Source organism: Coturnix japonica, chromosome 20, assembly GCF_001577835.2.
Source record: "Coturnix japonica isolate 7356 chromosome 20, Coturnix japonica 2.1, whole genome shotgun sequence".
In the NCBI taxonomy this organism is placed as follows: domain Eukaryota; kingdom Metazoa; phylum Chordata; class Aves; order Galliformes; family Phasianidae; genus Coturnix; species Coturnix japonica.
Window position 1 is genome coordinate 8806642 of NC_029535.1, and position 25093 is coordinate 8831734.

General features: G+C 58.7%; 2 protein-coding genes and 1 long non-coding RNA gene across 3 annotated transcripts in view; 2 read left to right on the forward strand and 1 right to left on the reverse strand.

Annotated features, from left to right (window-relative positions):
- Positions 1-2876: 2876 nt before the first annotated feature.
- On the forward strand, positions 2877-7808 carry COMMD7 (COMM domain containing 7). The gene is given in 10 exon segments (XM_015882092.2): positions 2877-2931; positions 2934-2974; positions 3593-3646; positions 3733-3835; positions 5476-5532; positions 5612-5649; positions 6168-6258; positions 6380-6429; positions 6910-6958; positions 7460-7808. Coding segments are annotated over 10 exon segments (600 nt in total). The 5' UTR covers positions 2877-2891; the 3' UTR covers positions 7537-7808.
- An 8807-nt stretch (positions 7809-16615) lies between these two features.
- On the reverse strand, positions 16616-22900 carry LOC116654275. Its single transcript, XR_004309387.1, has 2 exons — positions 22788-22900; positions 16616-17708 (listed from the first exon to the last, which is right to left on the reverse strand). It is a non-coding gene; the product is annotated as an uncharacterized LOC116654275 (long non-coding RNA).
- NOL4L (nucleolar protein 4 like) overlaps positions 22641-25093 on the forward strand; it is a 48962-nt gene continuing 46509 nt past the window's right edge. The window contains exon 1 of the mRNA XM_015881883.2: positions 22641-22964. Within this exon, the coding sequence (XP_015737369.1) occupies positions 22656-22964 (309 nt within the window). The 5' untranslated portion in view covers positions 22641-22655. The remainder of the gene's footprint in view (positions 22965-25093) is intronic.

Here is a 25093-nt window from a genome sequence, read left to right on the forward strand (position 1 = left end):
TCATAGTGACAGAGTGCAATGAGTGACCCCACAGAGTGCATCTCCCAAGGTGCGTCCTCCTCCTCCATGCAGGCTCTGTGCCCCATGCCCACATCCTCACGCAGCCCTGTGCCATCTCTGCAGGGTTTGGGCTTCACTGAAGGCTCTGTCTCAGCTGTTGGAAAGGCTCAGCCTGCTGCCACGTGTGAGAATGAGCCTGCAGCCTGTGCAGAGCTGGGCTGCCTGCTCACATCTGCGGGGAGCTGCTGTTGACATGGAGGTAGGAAGTGTTCTCCCTCCTACACGGCATTTCAAGCCCTTCCTGTGGGCTGGCTGGGACCACATGCTAGAAGTCCCTAATAAAAATGAAGTTCAAACCAATTGGCACCCGTGTAAACCAGAACATCTCGAAAGACTGCGGCAAGCAGCGTGTGAACTTCAAACAAGAAGGCACACAAAGAAAAATCTTCCGTGCCTCTCTGGCCACAAAATCCTCTTTTCTTTTTTTTTTTTCTTTCTAGAAAACAGGATGCATTTGCTGCAGCCCAACCTGAAGAGCAGAGGCCCCAGACGGTGGGCTGTGAATGCAGGCAGCAGCAGGCAGAGCTCTGCAGAGGAAATGTTTTCCCTGTGGTCACAAGGCAACAAGAGCACAGCAGAACCCAGAGCCCACATTGCCACACCGCCGCTGCCTTTGCAATTATGTGCTCCTGCAGCAGCACTAACCTGGGAGCAAACAGCACAGAGTGCAATGAGAGAAAGGAAAGGGCATTAAGCTGCAGAATAAACTGAAATCCTGATCTCAGAGGTGCCATTTGTGTTAGCAGGAACAGTGCTCCCCCTCCAGCTGGGCAATATCCATCACAAGAGCAGGCAGGGGAGTATATCAGCATTCCTCAGCCTCTTGGAGGGATGCTCTCCCAAATCCGCACAGCTGGAGGGGATGCTTCGCATTGGCAGAACAAACAGAGCTAGTCCTGGAGGGGTGGAAGGTGCTGGGGTGATTTCTGGGATCGTTGGCAGTCTCTCAACCTTCTGGGTGAGATTCCCCACAGCAGCAGCAGCTGGGAGCCTTCCTGCCCCAGGAATGTGCCCCAGGGCTGGCCATGGGGGGATCTGAGATCCCCAAACAGGACGTGTCAGCTGGGATTTGGTCTTTTGGGAACACAAGGGAAGGAGCCTTCCTGAGGTGATGCTCCCCATACACAGGGGAAGGGCAGGGAGGAAGCCCAGGGCTGGGCGGACAGGTGAAATGAAGCTGAAAAAGTGTCTTAAAAAGTGTCCATTGTTCCTGCAGCTTACTTTGGAGCAGCCCATTGGAATACCCTGCTTCCTCACCTGGCCTCCTCCCATTGCTTTTTGCTCCTGCTCCTACTACAGTGCCTGCAGTTAACAGCACCCAGATGCCACCCACAGCTCCGAGCCCATCAGCAGTGCCCTGCATGAGAATGCCCCAACACAGCACCTTGGGCTGATGGCCTGCAGCCTCCTCTTCATGGATGAACCCCAAATCCTTCCCCAACAACCACTTCCCAACCCCACAGCCAGGTCCCAGCACAGAGTGTTGATGGTGCTCAGCACACACTGCCACAAAGCCGTGTCCCACGCAGCAGGATGGATGCATTTCCCATTGACTGTTCAAACAGGATGTTAGGAGCACATCTCCCCATTCCAACTCTTCTTTGCCGATCCCGTTGCTCAACTTTCCCCAAGAATTTGGTTTGCTGCCTGGGAAATTCTTTACCTCCATGGGTTTCTCCCTCCTGCCATACCATGTACATGCTCACACAAGCACACACCAGCACTGAGACCATCCTTAATTAGTTCCTAAAGCATCACCCTAGAAAGACATGGGGAATTAAGGATGACTCACAGGCTGTTACCACGTGGCTGATCCTGGCTTGCAAACCAAACAGAAGATTGTCTCTTTCCTCGTTTTCTTTAGTTATTTCTATGACTGTGAATGAGGTGAAAAACCCACACTTGTTTTGGGCTGAGGATCAAACCCTGCAGCCATTCAGTCCCATGTGCAGCTTCCCACCCTTGCAATGCTGTTGGGTCAGAGCAGCATCCCACCACGCTGGGCATGGAGTGGGGACCTCGGGGCTGAGCTGGGAGGCAAAGAAAGGACACAGGGCTGTGATTCCCAGCCATGGAGTGAACCTGGCTTAACTCCTCATCATCCATAGAGCTCTGCTGCCTGCCTCCTTGCTTATAAACCCATGGAAATACCCCATGCTGGTGTTTGTAATTGCGAGCAGCGTGGTTTTGCCTTTCATGAAGGCTTCCCTATGGGTGAACAGAGGGGCTCAGGCAGAGATATGGAGACATAAGGCTGAAGGGGTACTGAGGGGGAACACACCAAGTTTGGGGTCCTGGAAATTGGGGTAATTAATAGAACAGAGAAGTGAGGGGTGAATTTATCCTGCTGGCTGCAGTCCCCAGGGGATGGATCAATAAAATAAATAATTAAGTGAAGAAATAAAACCCGCCCCCACCCACGACAGCTTTTTAACGATTTATTTTTATTTTATTTTATTTTATTTTATTTTATTTTTATTTTATTTTACTTTATTTTATTTTAATTTATTTTACTTTATTTTATTTTATTTTATTTATTTTATTTTATTTTATCTTATTTTATTTTATTTTATTTTATTTTATTATTTTATTTTATTTTATTATTTTATTCTATTTTATTTTATTTTATTTTATTTTATTTTATTTTATTTTATTTTATTTTATTTTATTTTATTTTATTTTATTTTATTTTATTTTATTCTCCCTAATTCCTGCTGCACCACAGGGCTCTCCCTACCGGATCCTGTGTAGAAAGTGCTGCCGCCAATGCACAGACTGAGTCAGGCGGTGCAGCGCCGGGGCCGTGCGGGGCGGGCGGAGCTGGATCCGCCATGGGCCCGATGAGCGTCGGCCGCGATCCGGGCCCGGAGGCGGGAGCGGGGATGTGCAGCACCTCAACCAGCTGAGCGCCGAGGTGCGGGCCGGGGGGCGGGGAAGGGGCAGGAGGTGCCTGGAGAGCGAACCGGGCGGCTCTGAGGCCCCGAGAGCGGCCTGCCCCGGGTTGTGGTGTGAAGGGGATGTAGGCCGCGCTGTGTGAGCTCAGCCCTGGGGCAGCAGTGAGGCCTGGAAGGGTTCGGCCTCCCCTGTCACTATCAGAGTGGGTGTTTGGATAGAACAGATATAGCCAGGAACCACAAAAGCCCCGTGTGGTGCCACCCCTTGGGTGTCTATGGAGAGTCCATTTGCAGCTTGTCATGGTAAGGGATGTGGGAACACCCCAGCATTAGGAGCTCAAACTGCAGCACAAAGGAGACAGGTAGAGCCATGTCAAGCAGGACGGCACCCCCAGTCGGTGACCCCCCAAACGAGGTTATGCCCCGTCCTTGGAGGTGTTCAAGGCCAGGTTGGACGGGGCCCTGGGCAACCTGATGTAGGTTTAAAGTGTATGTTTGGTGGCCCTGCCAGGCAGGGGGGTTGGAACTACATGATCCTTGAGGTCCCTTCCAACCCGGCTCATTCTGTGATTCTGTGAGGTGCTGAGGAATGAAACATGCTGTTACTCCACTCCTAACACTCTCCTGTTTCTTCCCAGCAATTCTCAGCGCTGACTGAAGTGCTCTTTGGCTTTCTGACGGAGCCCAAGGAGGTAAGGCTGACACAGAGCACGAATGCAGTTCTCAGGTGAGAAGCATGCAGAGATGTGATTGTGCTGTTGCCCTTTCTCTCGAGCAGGTGGAAAGGTTTCTCACTCAGCTCTCAGACTTTGCAGCCATGAATAAAATCAGCTTGGGCCCCCTGAAAAACATTGTCAAAAGTATTCTTCTGGTACCCAATGGTAAGTGCTACGTATTCATATGGTGCCCTGAGGCCAAACTGCTGTGTCCATTCCTGCATGCTGCATGCTGCTAAAGGCCTCATGTCTTCAGAACGTTGTGCAGTTGACTTGCACAATGATGCTAATAGCAGCTCATAAATAGCTTAGAGTTTAAGAATCAAACATTGAAACATTGCTCTCCTGTTGCAGTATCCCTGCTGGGTGACTCAGGCTTTGTCTTCTTTCTGCTCTGCCTCTGTACACGTTTTGCAGGCCTGGCTACATTCACTCACCTGCTTATTAAGTGCAAGCACAACACTTTGTGACGGTAACAGAGCTCAATTCAACCCATACCTGTAATCCATTTGTGTTAGACCAGCACAGTCTTATGTTGGCACCACATCTTTGCACTTCCATCCAAGTAACCCAGCACTGTGACCCCTACAAGAACAAAGCAACGTTTGAGGGCTGCATTCACGGCCCTCTGGGTTGGACTAGGAACCAGCAGGCGCAGTTCCGGGCCATGTCCATGTGATGTCTGTCCTTGGAGTCTTGTTTTAGGAAAACCACATAAGCCTCCAATGAATTCTCATTCATAAACACTGGAGGAGAGGGGTGGGAGAATTCCCTTTGCGTGCCCTGCTTGGATTCCAGCACTGTATGAGATTGCTCTGATGTTTTGGCTGCTTTTGGATGTAACACAGCATCAGACATCCTCCCTTCACACACATCCATGCCATGTTGATCCTTGTTATCAATGGTTACTTATAAATATCCTCCAGTCCCCCATTTCCCACAGCGTTCCTCACAGCACTGAGGCCACGCACAACGGTTTCCTGCATCTGGGCTAAACTTTCATTCTACTCTTTCAAGCCATTTCTTCTGTCCCAGAGAAGCACTGAATAGTTTCCTTCCCTACAACTGTCTTGGAGGTATTTAGTGCGGAATTGGCATTTTCTCCCTTCCTGTTTGTGCTCTGGGTGCACTCAGCGTCACAGTTCCTGTTTGCGTGCACTGCCTCCAGTCCTGTTACACCTTCTCAGTAACTCTGGGATGCCACGGGCTGCACCAGAGCAGAACACAGCAGATATAACTTTGCCTCTGTGCTACACAGAGAGCCACGTGGGGCTGGCAGTCCCTTTGAGTGTTCACGATTCCTGTTTCTGGCTTCAGAGAACAGAATCCTTGTAAACTTCCATGTGCTGCCTGCGCTCCGGAACAAAGGAGGCAGACACAGCAGGGGAAAGTGTTATATGCACACGTTCACACCCATAATCCAAAACACAGCAGGTAGGTCAAATTAGTAGCCTGCCAGCCTTAACAGTTCCCCCTTTAACAAGCAAAGCTTCTATAGGAGAGAAAGCAGCAACTTCAAAACACAACTGCTGCTGCCATTACCATGGTTACCTGCAATGAAATCTCTCCCTCTCTCTCTCAGGCACTTCCATAGGACTGACTTTTAAAGCACCGGGCATCTGCAAAGATACCAGCAGACACAACTGTATTTCCTATTGGCAAGCTGTGGTTTGTTTCAAAACACAGCCCAAGAACAGCCTTTCTGTGGCGAGGTCTCCATCCCTGCATTTGTTGGCCTCAGTAAGGACTGGTTCCACTCAGTAGAAGCTGACTTCTTTTTTTCCCCCCTTGCACTGTTTATTCAGGTGCCCTGAAGAGAAATCTGTCTCCTGAACAAGTCAGAGCAGATTTTGTTGCTCTAGGTAGGTCACGTGGCTTCACTAAATAAAAGCTAATTAATATTTATCACCTATAGTAACCTAGTATGGTTTTCTCCCACAGGCCTCAGCGAAGAGAAAGCCAGTTATTTTGCAGAGCAGGTATGAATATTTCCTTGCTTGTTTCTGAACTAACACAAAGTCAGCCTGTGAGTGGGAAAGGCAGAACCCCATGCAGATGCATCAGCTGCTTTCTTCAAAACCAGCTCCGAATTCCAAACTGAACATTCTCAGATAACTGATAAGAAACACTTGTATGATGGCGCTGTGGTTTGACATGGCCTCCAGCCCGTGGCCTTACTGATTCCTGCAGCTCCTTGTGGCTTCCATCTGATTGTTTTCCTGCTGCGCACGCTTTGAGCCCCAGGGTCACACACTTAACACAAACACATGACTTTTCATTCAGATATTGTTACACACAACCAATGTTAAAACTGGTGAGTCCCAGCTCCAGAAGCGACAGGCAGATGGAATTAAAACTTGCAGGACTCATCCTTTAAAGCCCTCCTGACTGCATTAGTTTGTCCCTTCGCACAAAGGACTTGTTTTCTGATTGATGTTGAATTACAGGTACCACACATAGAGCCTCTATGAACTGATGGCGTGTTTTGCTCTTGCAGTGGAAGCTGAATGCCCCCACCCTGACACGGCTGGCTGTTGGTCAGACACTGATGATTAACCAGCTGATAGACATGGAGTGGAAGTTTGGTGGTAACGGAGCTAAAACTTAAACTGAACGGGTCGGGAAACCCGAGAGCACCTTTAGGCTGCAGCACGTTTTGTTTCACAGCTTAACTAACATTGTCTCCCTTCTGCTCTTTGTGAATCGCAGTGACAGCTGGGAGCAGCGAACTTGAAAAAGTGGGAAGCATCTTCTTACAGGTAAATGTCCTGCATGAGAGAATTGCAGTGCAGTCAGGGAACGAGCCATGGCCTGTGGGGGGTGAACTGGCTGTGAGAGGAAGCAGAAGAGAGCTGGATCTCATAGGAGCTGGCTATGCAGTGGCACATCTGCCTCAGCCTCCTGAGCGAGCTGCCAGCAGACAGCAGGCGTGCTGCTATTTGTTACTCTTCAGAAGACGCTGCATCACAGAAGTGCAGCCCACTCTGAAAAGCTGTTCAAAAAGCTCAATCTAGCAAAGGTGGTGCTGCCTCAGGGAGGGAGGGGGAATGCAATCATCTATGAGGACTTCCCAGGGATCCTCCCTTATCTATTCCTACAGTGACACTTCTTGAAAAGCCTGTCAGAGATGCGTTCCACGCAGCGGTTTGCACTGAAACTCAGAGCAGACTCCTGTCTTTTCACAGTGCTTGACATACAGGCTTCTGCATTGATAGCTCTCTGCTTTTGATTCCCTCTAGCTGAAGCTGGTGATTAAAAAAGGGAGCCAAACGGAGAACGTGTACGTAGGTGAGTTAACAGCTCTGGGAAAGAAGCAAGCATTGGAGAACATGAAATCTGAGCTGTAGCTCAGAGCTTCTGGGTGTTTGGGAAGGTGGGGGAGCTTTGGGGGCAGACCCAGCAGGAGTCAATGTGAGAGCATTGCTGGGAGATGCTGCTGCCCCTTGATGCTGTCACTGGGAAGTATTTGGGAACAGACTGTAGGGCAGTGCTCACATCTTTGCAGAAGTAAATGCAAATACACCACAGAGCACAGGGAAACAGTCAGAGCAGCTTGGCAGAGGAAGAAAGGAAACAACTTGAAAGTGCCAGTTGCTGTTCCAAGAGTCCTCACCTGGAACCCTTGCAAAGCCCAGCCAGCATAAAGAAACAGCTGCTGAGAATCAAGAGTTTAACCCTGACTACCTTAGGTGATTCTGGTGCTCTGTGACAGCACCAGAATGGCTTTTCCAGTGTTTATTGTAACCAGACATCTAAGACTTCATACCTCTAATATTTTTTGTCCTACAGAGCTGACGTTGCCCCAGTTTTACAGTTTCCTGCATGAAATGGAACGGGCCAAAACCACACTTGAAAGCTTCAGCTAAAACTACAAGGACCTGACCTGTCACCTGTCCAGGGTGTTAATTTCTCCTTGCGGACCTGCATATCTGCTGTGTCCCAGCTGGTAAGAGAAGATGAGGCTGTGCAACAAACAGCTGTGAAAGAAGGACCCGTCAGTCCTTCAAAAGCCAAAACTTGGGCAAGTTTTGAAGGTGCTACGAGTCCACCTGTCTCTTTTTTTATGCTATTATGAGAAATGGTCAGATGTGGACACTTGTACTAAAACAGCAAAGAAATAAACCCACTCCCATCCTTCCCTGTTTGTATCAGACTTTGATTTGATTGAGAAGGAAACTGAGCAAAGAATTGCTTTCAAACTAGGAAGAACAGAGCAGAAATGGATGGGATGCAAGGAGAGCATCCAGCCGGCTGAATCACTGAATGCCCCCTTCAAGCCTCTTGTTCTTTAGATGGGCTGATTGCACCCTTCCCTATCACATCTTGTGGAAGATATAGAATAGCTTGAGTTGGAAGGGACCCTTAAAGGCCACCTGGTCCAACCTGTTGCAGGGAGCAGGGATACCCACAGCTCCACCAGGGCTCAGAGCCCCAGTATCACTAGTTCAGGCCCTGACTCAATGCTTACCCAACAGCCACCCACCTCATCTCTGCACCACTGCCTCCCACCCCCACTGTGCAACCTTCCTTACATCCCATCTCAATCTCTTCCACATCTGCCTTTTCAGCTTGCAGAAAATCTGTGTTGCATTTCATGCAATCCTGCAGGAGCGGCTGGAGCCTATGGTGAGGATAGGCTGAGTCACGTGCTTGGAGCCCAGCGCAGGGGATCCTGCTGTTAAAGCCTGGGGACAGCATCTGCTTATTTATTTCCTGACACGTCGTCAGGCCATTCCTGAGCACTTTAAGCTTTGTCACCTGATGAAGGTAATAACAAAATAACAGCCCAAATTCTTTCATGTAAAACCCTGCAAAATATCCCACCTCCCTTTTTGGTGGCAGGAAAAGCCCTGGAGTGCTTCCAGCAGACAAAAGGGAGTTTTTTGCTTTACGTTTTCTGTTGGCCATTCCTGCCATTTCCCCTCACCTCCCCCTCTGTTCCACCAACCCCCCGGTGCTGCTGCAGCACTGTGCAGCCCATCCCATTGTGGCAAAGGGCCGCTGGAAGATGCAGTGCTGGGTCCAGCTCAGGATCCCCATCTCCTGTTTCAGATTAAGCTCTGTAGGGCTGCAGCACACCGACCCCAAGCCTGGGGGTCACCTCTGTGCTGCTCCACAGTCTCCAGTGCAGAGATTGTGGGGGTCACAGCCACCCACAGCCCCCAGAGCCATTTGTCCCCAGTGTTTGGCTGTGTGCGATGGAGCTGGGATCAGAGAAGGGACTGGGTCACATCCCAGCACAGCTGGGAGATGTGGTGTGGGGCTGGGAAGGTGAGTGCAGGGCTGTGGGCAGTCCCACTGCAGCCTGGTTCTGCCCGGGTTTCCTGGTGGCTCTGGGCCTCCTGCAGCACCGGTGCTGCCAATTGCGGCCTCCTGTGAGACCTAATCTCTGTGGGACAGCAGGCGTGGGGGAAACAGGGCCCCTCGCGGTGTGGGGTGAAGCTAACCACATTGCTGCTGTCCTCTGCCTCCCCTGGGGCTCTCTCGGCCCATTTCCTCCCACCCAGAGACTACCAAGGACTGCATCACCCCATGGGCTGGGCTGCAGCATCCCGTGACCCCATGCATCCCACACATGTTCCCCCTGTGAGCGAGTGACAGTTGGGAGATGGGGGCTGCTTCCCCAGGGCCCATCAACCCCAGCACAGCTTCAGTGCCACCGTGATCAGCAGCTGAGACAGACAGCTCAGCTCCATGCTCAGCTCCCCTCATCTGCCTGCCTGGCAGGGTGACCTCTCCCACCACGCTCATCCCTCCAGGTTTCCCATTCCAGGAGCTGGAACCGGACCAGAAGCAACCAGAACACACAGATACCTATGGAGGAATGCCAAGAGCTGTTCCTAGAAAGTGTTTGCTGTAGGAGTGAAGGCTGTGGGGCCCTGCAGACCGCCCTGGGAGGAGCTGTGGGATGGTGCTGCACCAGCCCCAGCCCCTGATTCGGGTTTGCAGACACAGGACCTGCCTTGTGATGCAGGCGCTGCGCTGTGCCTGGCTCCATTCCTGCACACCTCCAATCGCCTCCATCATCCCCGTGCCCTGCTGTTCCCATCTGCAGCACCACCACCTTCCTGCTGCAGGCAGCTCCCACTGCAGCAGCCATTAGATCCGGGCAGGAAGGGGCTGTATGGGGGCTGTATGGGGGCTGCTCTGATGTCCCAGCTCCTGCAGATGGGGCTCAGGCCAGAAGGGGGATGGCAGAGCTGGAACCAGCAGCCAAGAGCACAGCCCTGCACTGCAGCACCAGCATGGTGAGCACAGGGACTGGGGGCAGGCAGGGAACACAGCCCCAGCTCCACTTCAATCCACAGCAATCGCAAGAACAAGTTCAGGTGCCCCAAACCCACAGATCAGCAAATTCCTCTCAGCAGAGGCCAGAGCTCTGCTATGCACAGCGGGGCCTCCCTGACCCCTACGGCCCGAAACAAACACTGCATTATGGCGCTGACCCCACAGCCTGACCGGGGCACTCAGCACCGGCCCCGTCTCTGCGGGGAGGCTGCAGTGGCTGGAGCGGGGCCATGGGGACGGCCTGTATGGGGACAGCCACACTGCAGCCCTATATGGGGACAGCCACACTGCAGCCCTATATGGGGACAGCCACACTGCAGCCCTNTATGGGGACAGCCACACTGCAGCCCTATATGGGGACAGCCACACTGCAGCCCTATATGGGGACAGCCACACTGCAGCCCTGCTCCAGGCATGGGGATGCATGAACACGGAGCATTGCCGCCCATTCTTGCAGGAGGAGGAAGGGCTGATGGTGTGTGAGGCTGCAGAATTATTCCTTGCATGTCCTCCGTTCCCCAGCCGTGCCATCTCTCCAGGCATTTCTTTGTCTGGACTCATTGGGAACAATTGGGGCTGCTCAGCCAGACCGCAGGCTGTCGATCAGTGGGGTGAATGAATGCGCAGCCATAAGGAACCCATCTTCTCCTGCAGCACAGGGAGGTGGCCACCAAACGGGCACAAAGGCACAGGAGCAAACAATGCCCGGGCACCAGCTTGGGCACAGGGTGATGGCAGAGCCCCACAGCCCCTCAAAGGGAAGGGATCCCGGTGCCCTGCTCCCTCATCGCCCCACACCCTCAGAGCATTCCTGTCCATGTCCAGTGGCTCCATCAGGGCTGTTAGCAGCCCCCCTGCCCCCCCTACCACATTGGGCCCAGCCTGAATCCCACCGCCCCGCTCCGACCCTCCCAGCCCCACAGCAGAGGGCAGTGCCCCGCTCCTCCTCACACAGCGACCATTTCCCCTCGCTTCCCCGCAGCGCTCAGCTCCATTTTATAGGTCTGCTCTGTCCCAGGGGCATCGCTGCTGCAGCGCAGCCGCTAATGAGGTTATCCCCGACCACGCCACCGAGTTCGCCATGGAATGAGAGGGAAAGCGGCGTTAACCCCTGTGCTGCCGGCACAGCGCTGCGCTGCGGAGCATCTTTGTTCCAAAGTGGTCCCAGCGGCGAGGAGCCCTCGCCTCCGAGCATCCCCACACCTGCAGAAGCAATGCAGGTCCTCGTACACCCCGCTATGGAGCCGGGATCGGGGGAGCAGCCCCAGCTTTGCTCACGCTTTGTCTCGCAGCAGAGAGGGATGGCGGATGGCAGAGGGACGGCAGCCGGGATAGGGGGCGGTGAGCGCCGCTCCCACCGAGCAGCCCCGCTCTGTTCACCGTCCTCGCGAGTTCACCCCGCCGTGATGCTCCCACACCGCCCCGAGGGGCCCCACATGGGATCCCCACAGCGGGGGGAGCGGAGCAGAGACACCCCCCCCCCCCCCCCCCCAGCCCCCATCCGCTGCCGACCCGGGACACTGCGGGCACCACGCGCTGCTCCCCGCCCCTCTGCGTGCAGAGCGTGGTGCGGACAGCAGGGGGAGCCAAAGCACCGCGATGTGCCCGCAGCCCCATCATATCGCAGCCCATCATCCCATCCCAGCTCCATCATCCCATCACAGCCCCATCCCAGCTCCACCACTGCCTTCAGCTATGCCAACCCACCCTGGCATCTACTGCTCCCCAGCCCTCCTCCTCCATCCTCCATGCACTGCTCCGTGCATCTGCTCTGTGGGTGTTCATCCCTTCCCCATCTCTCCCTCCAGCCCCACTCCTCTCCCTCCCAGCACACTCCCCCCCTCTGCCCCCTGCCCTGTGGCTCCCAGCAGCCATTACCCTCCTCTCAGCCCCACACCCCTCCAGCATTACCATCTCCTCAGTCCCTATGAGCCTTTTTCCACCTGGCCTTCCCTGGCAGAAGCCCTGGAACCACCCTAAGGCAGAGCTGTGAGCATCACCCGTGGGCACCACATCCACCACCAGACAGTCCTATATATTGCCCTGAGAGTGCTGGGGCAGATGGGAACACGGGCAGCATCAGTCAGCCCCCAGCTGGGGGTGCAGGAGCCCTGTCACGTCAACCAGCCTCTCCCCATTGCTCAGAATTATTCAAAACACAATAAAACCGAAGACCAACTGTCCCCATTCCCTCCCATTGCCCGGGGACGGTGCCGGAGGAGCCCCATCCCATTCCACAGCGTGCCACATCGGGGCAGTTCACCCGTCAGAGCTGATTAAAAATGATAACGATAGGAAACACTGGGCTCGTTGGGGGCTACCTCCAGGCATCTGGTTACTGAACCAGGCAGGCTGGTATTTTTAGCCTCCACTACAGAAGATCCGGCTCTGTTTAGAGAGAGGAGTCACCATCCAGCACCTATGTAGGACACACGGTAACCAGGGGCTGCCCCTCCCGCAGGATTTCTAACCTGCCCCCACAGCCCCTTGCCCAGGTGCCCCCCATCCTCTCCCACCGCAGGGCTCCCCTATTAACATCTCTCCCTCTCATTAGCTGCTTGGCCTTTATCCATCACTCCCCTCCCAGCGGGATTCCCATCAGCTGGGGGCACCAAAAAAGAAAAAAAAAAAAGAAAAAGAGAAAAGAGGAAAAAAAAAAAAAAAAGAAAGAAAAAAAGGGAGGGTCTGCTGCCCTGTGATAGACAGCGCTGCCTAAACATGGCGCAGCACAAAGGGCTCGCACAGCTTTTATTGCTGCTGAGCCCCGCGCCGCTCGCTGCCTGGAGCGCAGCCTGCCCTTGTCGATGGCATTTTGCAGCCCCTGATCCCGGGGTTGGGCTGCCCGATCCCGGCTGTGACAAACAGGCTGGAGGGCAGCGGGTCCTTCGTTGTCAGTGAGGCGGTGCCATCTGTTCTGCAGGCGCTGCCCGGTGTCACGCTGCTCCGCGGCAGAGCTGCCAAAGGGCCCGCACCCACAACGGGACCCGGCTGCGCTCTGATCCCCGGCTCCATATCGGCTCCATATCGGCAGGAGGGATCCATCCAACCCCCTCCCTTATCCCCCCCACCCATGTGGATGAGTCACTGAGGTCTGGGGGCTGCGGTGGAGGCTGCCCAGCCCCATAGAGCCCTAGTGAAGAGGCAGCAATGCAGGGCTGTGCGCTGGGGGCCCCGCACCGAGCTGCATCGTGCTCTGCTCTATTGTGGGTGAAGGGATTTGTCAGCGGGGAGATGATGAGTCTCTCGGGGCTGCCCTGCACCCCCACCCCCCCAAAGCACATGGCAGGGCGCAATGGGGCTCAGTGCCACCCCCCACCCCCGCTGAGCAGCCCGTGGTTCCTCAGCCGTGCGGTGCTGTCAGGCTCTGCACATCCCGAGCTGTTGACCCTGTGAGCGTGTGTGGAAGGTGCCGGGTGTAACCCAGCAGCGCTTGGCACACGGAGGGAGGAATATCCTTTCACTGGGAGAACAAGAAGAGCCCTCTGATGGCTGCCTCGTCCCTTGTAAACACCAACTTCGAGAGCATCAAATTACAGCCGCTGTAGAGGCTCAAAACAAGATGGTAATCAGGAGCGCAGGGAGGCACAGGGCACGGAGCAGAGGGGAGCAGGGGCCGGGGGCATTGGGGCCGTGACACCGCAATAGCCCAGTGCTCACGGTGGTCCCAAGGCCGCAGCAGAGCCCCATCCCATCCCAACCCAACCTGTCCCATTTCAACCCATCAGGGCACCCGTGATGGGCAGAGCACCGCAGAGTGTCTGCAGCCCCAGGAGGGCACGGTGCGGTCGCTGCGGCTCTGAGCTGCACAGCACAGATGGCCCCACGGCGAGGACAGGGCAAAGCGAGCCAAGGCGAGGGCTTGGCGTGCTGCTGCCGCCCCCCCCGTCCCCGCCCTGCCATCACAGCTCATGGGATGGAGCCGTGCCCGCAGCCAGAGGCTTCTCCCCAAGCAGCCGCACAAAGCGCCGGGCTCGGCACCGGGGGAAGCGTCGCATGGGGCCGAACAACGGCGGTGCCCGCAGCTCAGCCCGGCCGGGCGCGGCTCCCGGGGCCGTTCAGCTGCTGCATCGCTCGGCTCCCGCTTTATTTAAGCGCTGCTCCCCGGGACGCGGTTCACATTGCGGCGCTCTGTGCCCCGCGGCCGCACCCCCCTCCGCTCTGGTTGTTGCGGGGCGGCGGCACCGGGGGCTGAAAGGAGCCGGCAAAGCCCCCCCCCCCCGTTTGTGTCCCAGCCTTCGCTCCTCACTCCCGGCGCTGGGGCTGCGGGCACCGTCCCGGCCGGGCGCGGCTCCAGCTCCTGCCCGGCGCCCCCGCCCCCGCGCAGCCCTTTCTTTCCCTCCCAGCACCGGGGATTTGCTCCCCATCCCCCCACGTCTCCCCCCTTTTTCCCCGCTCCGACTCTCTCCGCCCTGCCCTCCCCTCCCTGCCACTTTCATTTCCCTCATCCCCCCGCCTCCGGCCCGGGCTGGGAGCTGAGAGCTCGGCGGGGCGGATGGGAGGAGGAGAGAGCACCGCACCGCCCCGCACAGCGCCCCGCACCCCCGGGCCGGCTCCGCGCTGCCCCCGCTGCGGCAGCTGCCGGGGAGGGGCGGGGGGGTTTGGGGAGGGGGGGGAGCGGGCGGGGCTCAGCTGCGCTCCGCGCTCGGGATCAGCTGCGCCGCGCCCCAGCCGTGCCCCCCCCGCTCCCCGAGGAGGGGCCCTCGGCGACGCTGCGGGATCGGGGCTGCCCGCACTGCCCCGCGCCCAGACAGCGCTGTCGGATCGAATGCGTCTTTAAAAGCCCCGATGAGCTGCTCGTCTCCGTGCGGGGGACGGAGAGATTCGAGGATCCGCCAGAATCTCTGGACGGGGGAACCACAAGGCAGGAAGGCAGAGAGATGCTCGCAATTATCATCCGGCCAAACCCTTCCAGCATATTGCAGCCATAGCAACAGAGATGGGCTGTCCCAGCCGGAGTCTGCAGTGCAATAAAGGGAGAGAGAGGGACGCAGGGAAAGAAAGAGCCGTGCGTTGCGCCGGGCAATTTCCGAAGGGGTTGGCACAAACAAACAGCAACTGGAAGCAACTGGAGCCGATCCCCCCGCTCCCTTTGTAATGCTTTCTGACACAGATTCCCTCTCCGCGGCTGACTTTGCAAGTTTCCCCATCCTCTCCCCTCCGCGAGCGGCTTCTCTTCATGCGATTGAATTATACACGGAGAGGAGGGACGTGCTGGAAATTCTGGTTAAAAAAAGAAAAGGGATAAAAAATAGTGAAAGGTAAAAGGTGCGGATCTGTGCAGCCCGGCGCCCTCAGGGCTCCTCCTGTTGTGCAGCGGGACCTGATCGTGGGTCAGCAGCGGGAGAGCGTCTGGATTGTGGAGCTGCTGAGAAAAGGGCTCTGATGGGGCGGTGTGGGGCAGTCAGACCGTGCCTGCAGCATTCCCATGGTGGGCACATGGCCACATCCCCTCCACCCTCCGACAGCGGCTGCTGCTGTCCCAGCACGCAGCACCCACGGGGATGGAAGGAGACGCTTTCGCTTCCCTTCAGAAATGTCTTATTTAGGGCCCAGGAACAATATATATATATATGCAAATCTTGCAGGGATGGGCCTGGGAGGCTCTAAGCAACCTCACCCCTTCCCCCATTTCTGTAGCTGAATCAGAGCAGCAGTGGGACAGAACCGCAGCTCTGGATGGGCACCGGGGGCTGCGGGATGGGGTGCGGGCGCACAGAGGGGACGCGGGCGTGCAGGGGAGGAGGGCTCCAGCTCCCGCAGCCGGGTGGGAGGAGCGAGCTGTCACTTTTTGGTGCTGGGCAAACCCAGCATCGCTGTCGCAGGATCGCTGCGATGAGTCAGGTTCTGCCACGCGTTCCTCCCACCCGCCCGTGTCCCGCTGCGTGCCGAGGGATGAGCGCGTGGGTGCACCGAGGTGCTGAGGGTCTGCGATGTGCCGAGAGGGGGGCAGAGCTCCCCGGGACGCGGGCTCGTCCCCACGCTGCGTCCCACCTCCTCCTGCAGACAATGAGCCCCTGCCCTGCTTCCCGAGTGGCGGCAGAACAAATAAAGCGAGCACCATATGGTGCCAAGCCCCGCTGGAAATGGGGCCAAACCCAGGACGGAGGGGGTTGGCAGCTTCCATCGCCATGCTGTGAGCTCCAGGTGAGGGCACATTTCGGGTGAGCATCGCTGAAGCTGCTCCTTCAAGCTCCCCCAGAAAGGCACGATCTGCGTGTCCCCTCCCCACCGGCATCGCAGCACCCGGAGCTGACCGCAGGAATCCTTCCCCCATAGAGGACGGAGCAGAAAGGTGGGTAACCACCGGACCGGCACTGGGCCTGCCTGGAGGTGACACCCTGCTCCCTGCCATGGCACAACACTGTGATCCTGGCAGCTGGGCACCCAGCAGTCCCCCAGACTTTGACAGACCAGTGGGCTTAGCAAACAGGCACACACTGGGACCCCCTTTGGTAGATCAGGGCAATGCTTGTGCTTCCACCCACATGCTCCCCGTTCCCTCCGCAATGGCCGCAGAGGGAAGCACTTGGCTGCCCTCCAGGCCGACCTGAATCAAAACTTGGATGTCCTGAAGGTTTTGCAGCCCTGGGGTTTGACTCTCTCCCTTGCTAATGTGAGCGGATCATTTGCACCTGAGTCATGCTGATGAGAATCGGGTAAGTTGTGCAAGCAAAGGAGTTTATTGAATCATACACAAAACTGCTGGGACGATAGTGATCACACAGGACCAGGAGCAGCACACAGCCCCCCCATCACCCTCCCATTGGAGGGGGTCATGCAGGGGCTCACAGATCTGCCCCAGATCGCAGCAAGTCATCAGCCCTGGGGAGTGCCCCGCAGTGATTCCACCCCTGGGCATGAAGCAGACATGAGTTCTGTTGTGTCCTGCTCTGATTTCTTGGCACTCTGTGATTATTACATATCGCCAATGTCAGGCATTGGGACAAACAGGTCTGCCCTGTCCTGCACAGGGTGGCTCCCAGGGAGCCCCACAGAGGGTCCCTGCTGTGATACCGTGATGCTGCCCTGGGTGAGGACACCCATGCTCATCCCAGCCCCAGCTCTCCCCCCACTGACTCACTGTCCCTCCACATGTTGATAAACAGATAAAAAATAAAACAAACCCATACAATGGGCGCATTGAAGTTGTGTGGCTGGGCGAAGAACGCAGCAGCACCCAGTCAGATGGGGAACCTCGGTGTCATTTCTCGCTGTGTTATTTCAGACGTGGGAATAGGCTGAGACAGGGACAGCCCACAAGGCATAGGGCCGGGCCCGGCAGGCACCCAGCACTGTACCCAGAGCCCACGCCTGCAGGAGGTGTGTGCAGGATCAGGCCCAGAGCAATCTGTTCACATAGAAGTGGGCGGTAAATGAATGGGAATGGGAGAACATCCCCTCTGGCAGCCCCCAGAGCGGGGAGCAGAGCTCGGAGCCACTGTGAAGGCTCAAGCCCTCTGTGCCATTTCATCGCTGCTGCTCTGCGTCGGATTTCCCAGGAGCCCTGCAGCCTCAGCCTCATTAATTATGTAAATGAAAAGGTGTTGCCAAGGCACAGTCCCTAGGTAGGATCCCCATGGCCAAGGCCGGTTCTGGAGCTGCCGGCCGCTGCCCCTGACTCGGGCCAGCGAGGTCCGGGAGCACATCAGGCAGGATGGATGTTTGCAATAATTATCCAGTCATCCCCTTCAAGTGTACTGCAGCCATAGCAACAGACAGATGTTCTGTCCCAGCCAGAGTCCGCAGCGAGCTGGGGAGAGAAGCACAAAAATTAACCCATTGAAGCCCAGTGTGACACACAATCCTCATTATCCTGGGAGCGGGGTGACCTTTGGCACCCCTGGGAAAATACCAAGAAATCAGGTTAAAAAAAAACCCCAATCCTAAACATTCATCCCTACAGAAAAGGAAATAATAATCGCCTCGTTGCCCACTCAGCTGCTGTCTCGTTGGAGCTGGGAGGAAGGAGCAGCATCCCATCCCACAGGGCTCTGCCAGCACCCGGCCCTGCAGGACGTGCTGCTGCAGTGATGCTCACACTGCAATGAACCACCCCCCACCCACCTCCCGACAGGCAGGGCCACAAGAAGGAGCATCCTCTGTCAGTGAACAGCCTTGTCTGAGCGTTCCAATGTGAGGAGGTGGGATAGAGGCGGGCTGGAACATGGCTGGCACTTAGTGCCCTGCTGTCCCACAGTGCCCTGACCTCACAGCACTGCAGGCAAAGCCCCTCCAGATGTCTGCAGCTGCAGCTGGAGAGCACCCACAGTGTGCATTGCAGAGGACAATGGGAACAGGGGAGGATAGCCCACGCAGATGCACCTATAGAGGAATGAATGACACCTAGAGGGAAGGAGAGCCGCTCCTCTGGGCCGAGAGTGCAAGAACCCACAGCCCTGCCCTGCTCTGAGCTCACAGGAACACCGGTTCACCTCCCAGACCGCACAACTGTTTTCAATGCACATCATTTCCCTGCTACACAGACGGTGAGGGCTCCCTGCACCTGCCCCCTCCAGCTCTGCTCACACCACGTCCACGCAGCCTCTCCTGGTCATCTCCCCCTGGCTGAGCTTTTTCTTCCTCCTGAAGGACAAAGAGGAGAGCAGCAAAACGTGCTGACCCCGAGGTGCAGTGCTGTATGCAGAGTGCAGGCAGGTGCCAACTGAGGTCCTCACACAGAGCTGGGACGTATCCCAGCCCCTGCCTGCTCTGCCCTGGCACCTGGTGGGTCTCTCAGTCCTACCTGAAACTGCTGCACTTCTGCTTTCCTTTTTTCCCCCTTTTTTCCTCCTATCTTTCTTTTTCCCCCAAGCACATCAATTGAGCACTCACACCGATTCCCAGAGCTCTGAAGCTGGAGTAAGAAGGTGGGAGCAACGCCTGTTATTCCCATCAACCCCAATTCAGTCTGTAGCTCCCACTCCCCTGCTTGCCTCAGTCCCAGGCAGGAGACACCAAATAATGTTTTGGTGCTGCGACACGGACAGAGATTCAATGGGCTCCAGAAGGAATGTTGCGCTCTTTGCAGCCTACCCTTAGCTTATTATCTGACCTGGATCTAAATTAGGTTTTGATTAAAGTCAGGAATGGTTTCTACTTGGAAAAACCTCAGAGTTGGCACTAGTGGAGAATGAGAGCTGCTGTGTGAGGGATGGACCAGCAGTGATGCCCAGTGGGATATCCCAGGGGTGATCCCAGGGAGCTGCTGACCTCCCAAAGCCAAACATGGATTTACACCACTGGTTCCTTCCTAGTTGTCCAATGCAGCGCTGCAGTTTGGTTCTCTTCCCTTCCCATGTCCATTTCCTGATGGTCCACAAACCTCTCCCTCTCCGCATCCACCTCTGCCTTGTGGCTCCCACCAAGGGAGCTGCCCAATTGCCCAGGATACCGTTCAGTTGTGACATCTGTTTCAAAATACAACTAATCCCCCTGAGATTATTGGTTCCAAAACATCACGGTGCCCACCTGGCCAGCACGGCACAGTGCTGCATGGATCAGGGCCGGCTATGGAGAGCGGCTGTGGGGTCGGAGCAGAGGGGAATGCAGGAGGCAATGGGATATCGCTGGGTTGGATCCATCCATGCACAGTGCTGTGCCGCCCCGGCCCTGATAAACATCAGCACTTCAAAGGAAGGCCGGAGTGCCATGGCAAGGAATGAAATAGCCACAAAGGAAGCATCTTTCTGGCTCCCGATGGTCGGTTCCAGGCTTATCCCCTGCAGCATGTGTGTTTATCTCCCCTTTTCTTTTCCTGAAGCCCACACTGCTCTGTGCCCCTCCTCCCAATGGGGACCCTCACTTTGCCACCATGAGAAGAGACCTCAAAGCTCACACTGTTCACCTTCCCTACATGCCCCCTATGCTGCAGAACCCCTGTGCTCATCTCCCATTTCAGCCAGCCCTCCTTCATGTTTCCAGCAGAGTATTTTCTGGGTGTGACAACCTCTAATTCCCAATTCCCTCATTTTTATGTCTCTTCTGGTGAGAGAATGATCATAAACCAACACGACAGCCCACAGCCTGGGGTACCCTGCGTGGCAAAGCTTTACAAAGAGAAGCGATGCCCTGTTCATATGAATTGGCAGTGAGTGAGGACAACTTTCAGAGCTGGAGCAGCCCCGGACTGGGCGTTATCACATGTTTGTCTGCAAAGGAGCCCTCAGCAGATCCCCAACAACAGTGTCTGTCATCCAGAACTGAGAGTCTGAATGCCAGCGCCACCAAACATGCTTTTTGCTTTCTTTTTTTTTTCTTCCCCTTTCCCCTTCTATTTTTAAGGACAAGAGCGGCCTCAATTTCATGCGTTATGATCTGGCATGTCATGAGATTACCCATGCGGTGCGAGTTTAAAGCCTTGTTGGACCCATGTTGGATTGAGATCCAATGCAGCGAGCTGAGCACTGGGCCCATGTGTGAGGGGTCCTCCCAGAACTCCACGCAGGGTTTGGCAGTTCTCAGGTCCTCCCACGGGCAGTGCTTCCAATGCACTCCTACTCCTTCCAATGGCACAGTCCTACCCACACACCATCCCATCCTGAGCTGCTGCAGCCAGCACTGAGCAGCACCTCTTGTAGCTGGGAAGGTATCAATTCATCACAGGGGAAAATAGAATGGGAAACGGTCCCTACCCTGAGCCGTGCCCACAGGACACCCATGTGCTGAGCCTGACCTCGCCTTTGCATGAAACTTGGCCATCGATCCCAACCATGCAGAGCATTTTTCTCTTTTCTGCCGTTTCCACCCCTCCCCAACTGCTCCTTGCAGCTGTCCCATGAGTAAAGCTGTGCTTCCACGGCTGACCGAGGCTTGAAAGGATGTCCATCTTATTTTTAGTGGTCAGCAAAAATACTGCAGAGTGTGAGCGAGTTGCTCGGGGCACTGTGTGCAAAGTGCCTTTGGGTAGAAAATCCCAACCTGAGACTTCCTGCACTCCCCATGTCCCACCCCATCAGCGTCACACCGGGCTCTGCACAACCCGGATGGTGGCACTGCGAAAGGGCTGAGAGCCGACCAGAGACCTAACGGGGTAGAAAGGCTCAATGCGATTCACAACGGTGCATTTCAATCATTAATTTCAGTGCTTCAGTGTGACAGGCAGCCCCTTGCCGTCACCGCACCGCCTCCAGAGTGGCGAACCCAAGTGTCACCTCGGGGATGCGTCGGACGGTGCGGGGTCCGACGGTGCGGTGCCAAATGCCCCCGCCTGCACCTCTGTGTCCGCGTCAGTTCCCTTCTACAGGCTCAGATCCTGCTCCCACCCCCTCTGCTCAGCCGCGCTGCTGCTGGCACGGGGCAAAAGCCAGACACTGCCGCATCCTGGCACTGCACACAGGCGTGGCACTGACGGGCACACACCTGGCACCACGAGAAGCACGGCCCACGCGTGGCACCGCGTGAGAAATCGCCGGTACCGCTCATCCCGTTCGCTGGCGGAGCGCTGCCACCACCAGAGACCATCGGGGGCAACGGAGCGAGGACGAGCGGAGCCCGGCGTGCGGGGCGGCGCCGGGACCGTCCCGCTGCGATGACCCGGCCGGGCCGGTGCGTGCGGTGCAGCGCGGGGCCGGCCCGGCACTACAAGAGCGGAGCGCGGCCCCGGGAGCCCCGTGACACCCCCGCGCGGGGCCGGGCTCCGGTCTTTGTTTCCGGCCCCGGGGCTGACAGCGCCGTGCCCGTCCCGGTGGCGGCGGTGCCTCGCTCCGAGCAGCGCTCAGTCCGGCCCGGGACCGGCGGCTCGGGGCGGTCCCCGGCTCGTCCCCCCTCGGGCAGCTCCAGGCCGTTCCTGCGGGCAGGGACCTGCGGCTGCCGCTGCCCCGCGGCTCCTCCCCGGCTCTGCGGCTCGGCAGGTGCCCGCCTCCCCCGGCCCGCCCGGCCCGCGGCCCCGCCGCACACGTGCGCCCTCGCCCCGCCGCGCCGCAGCCGGCCCCGGCCCTTTGTCTGGGGCCGACACCTGGCCCCGCGCCCCCGGCCCGGCCCCCGAGCGCCCCCGCCGCCGGCCCCGCCGCGCCGCCTCCGCCGGCCTCGGCCGCCCCCCGGCCCGGCCCCCGGGCGCCCCCTGGGTCCGGCGTCCCACCGCGGCCGGGCCGGGCCGGGGGGCAGCGCGGGGCAGCGCCGGGGGTGCAGCGCGTGCCCGCGGCTCCGGGCCGACTGCGGGGAGCACGAGGCCGGGCGGGGCGGGGACGGGAGGGGAGCGGCGGCCTTCCGGGCCGGGCGGGGGCAGCGGGACAGCGGGACAGAGCGGCTCCGGGCCGGACCGTGGGAGGGAGGGGGGACCCGGCAGCGCGCGGCGACGGCGGCTCGTCCGCTCTAACAGGTGGGATCCCGCTGAGAGGAGGAGGCGGCCGGAGGGGGCGGAGGAGGCAGGGACGGGCGGGCGGGGGCGGAGGGAGGGAGGGGGACGAGCCGGAGCCGCCTGTGATCCTGTGACAGGAGCGGCTGCTGCTGCCGTTGGCGCCGCCGGTGCCTCCCTCCGCCCGGCTCCCGGGTCGCTGTCCGAGCCCCGGAGCTTCCCGTCGCCGCGGCCCCTCCCGGGCATCGCCCCCGCGCTCCGTCCCGGGGCTCCACGCGCCTCCCCGGCTCCGCCGCACATCGCACATCGCACAGCGCCCGCCGCACCGCACCGCACCGCACAGCGCGCACCGCGCACCGCACGCCGCGCCGGGACAGGGCGCGGGGCCGCCGCCGCCGCCGGGCGATGCCGAAACCGCCGCTGCTGCTGCGGGGGAGCCGCCCCGGGGACAGCGAGCTGGGGCGGCAGTTCCGGGACTGGTGCCTGCGCACCTATGGGGACTCGGCCAAAACCAAGACGGTGACCCGGAGCAAGTACCAGCGCATCGCCGAGGTGCTGCAGGGGGGATCCGGCTCCGGCAGCGGCTCCGGCGGGGGGGAGAAAGGCAAGTTCCAGTTCTGGGTCCGGTCCAAGGGCTTCCGCCTGGGAAACGGCACCAGGGAGGCGACGAAGATGGGTCAAGTGGTGGTTTATGTGCCGGTGAAAACGGGAACGGTTAGTGCGCTCCGTGCCCGGGGGTCTGTGTCTGTCTGTCTGCCTGTCCGTGTCTGTCTGTCCTCCCCGGGGGTGCGGGCGGGGAAGGGAGGGGGTGGGGGGCGGGGGGGACACCGTGCGGGCACCCCTGGGTCCCCCGCCCGCGCCGCGCCGGCCCCGTCCCGTCAGCACCGGGCGGCCCAGCCCCGCCGCGCCGCCGGGAGCGCGCATGCCCCATGCGGGGCGCGACGCGGGGCCCGGCCGCTCCCGCAGCCCCCGGGGCACCCGCCGCGCCCCGACCCCGCCGGGATGCGGATGGCGAGCGGCGCCCGCCCGGAGCCTCGCACCCCCGCCCCCGTCCCATCCGGCGCAGCCTCCATCCCCGAGCGGGCGGCGGCAGCAGCGGGAGGGGACGGGAGGGGATCGGAGGGAGGAAAGGAGGGGGGCAGGGCGGCGGTGCCCCGCGCCCATCGCCGCCGCCGTGCACCTGCCCCCGCGGGGGGGCGGGGGGGACCGCGCCGCCGCCGCCGCCCGCTGCGGGCTCCCGCCCCCCCGCCCCGTCCGATCACGTTCGCCCTGCATTTCCCATCCGCCCCACGGCCGGAGACAGGTTTGCAGTCAAGGGCAGAGCGGCGGCGGGGAGGGGGCGCCGGCAACACCCCCCCCCCTCCACCAGCCCCGCTCCTCGTCCGTCTCTGCCGCGCCCTGCCCGCCCCGGAGCGGAGCGATCCCGGCCCGCTGCGGTTCGCCCTGCCCCGCCGTCCCGCTGCGCTGCCCGCCCCGCGAGGCCGCTGCGGCCGCTGCCCGGGGGGTGCGGGATCGGCAGAGCCCGGCTTAGTGCAGCCTCCCCCCTCCCCGCGCCCGCCCGTCCCGGGAAACTCCCCCGCCGGAGCCTCATTGTTCGGCGCCCCGCCGGGCTCGGGGCGCACCGGGCCGCCCTCTGCCCCCCGCCCCGCCGCGCCCGGGGCTGCCCCGCCGCCGCCCCATTGTTCCCGTCCCGAGCGCTCCCCCCCGGTTCCCCGACACGGAGGGAAACGCGCAACTTTGGCGGATCCACGGCCCAGCGCGTACGGGAGCGCCCCGGCCCCGCCGCCCCCGCTGGGACCGGCCCGTAGCTACGGCCGGGGCTGCTCCGTTCGGCCGGGCACAGAAGGGCTCCGGGAGGGATTTTTTTTTCTTTCTTTTTTTTTTTTTTTTTCCTGTCCCTCCCCTCCTCTCCCCGCTGCTGCTGCTGCTGCTGCTGCCGCTGCTCTAAAGGGTGCAGTGTTTTCTGTGCACACACAGACTCCAGCATTGATGTGGCTGGAGGATGCTTCCATTGAGGGCAGCCCATCTGTGGCAAATGCTTCTAAACGCACTATTTACCTCCCATCTGGTCTGCCTTATTATTGGGGGGAGGGGGAAGGGTCATTATTTCTCCTTTTCCCTTCGTGGTGCTCAGAGGCTCCTTTCTTTCTCCCCTCGCGGCCCCCCTCCCCCATTCCATGCCCCCAAAAAAATTCTTGGCGATTTTTTTTTTCCTTCCTTTTTTTTTCCCGTCCTCTCAGCCCTCCTCCTCCTCCTCCTCCTCCGAGCGCCGCCGGGAGCCAAACCCCATCCGCACATCCCGCGCTTCCCCAGGGTTCCCCCCATCTCTCCATCCGTTCCATCCCACACCATCCAAATGCTGCAGAGTCATGGCACCCCAGAGGCCGCGCTGGGCTCCCCCAGCCCCACCACCGGCCAGACGTCCCCTCCCCTTTGTCCGCGGCGGAGTCCTTAGGGTCAGGAGCTCCTGCAACCCGCTGCCAGGCTGCTTATTCCCAAAGGGCTTCATCCGCACAGATGAAGTTTCAGCCAGGAGCTCGTTCAGGCCCCCCGCATCTCCTCCGCCACAGTCCCTGCAGGCTACAGATAGGAGCTACACCCATGCTCCGTACAGCCAGCCAACAAAAAGCAGGCATGCCCGTGGGGGACGGCTGGATTTATTTCCGAGGGGCGATATCCGCCTTTCCCGCAGCCTGTGTGCGGTACCTGCCCCGAGCTGGGACCGGCAGTGCCGTGCAGAGCTGCTCCCTGGCTGCAGGGAGGAGCTGTCAGCGCTCCCCCGAAATCCTCCAGCGCTGGGGAAGGGGTTGCTATCTCCTCTCCTCTCCTCTCCTCTCCTCTCC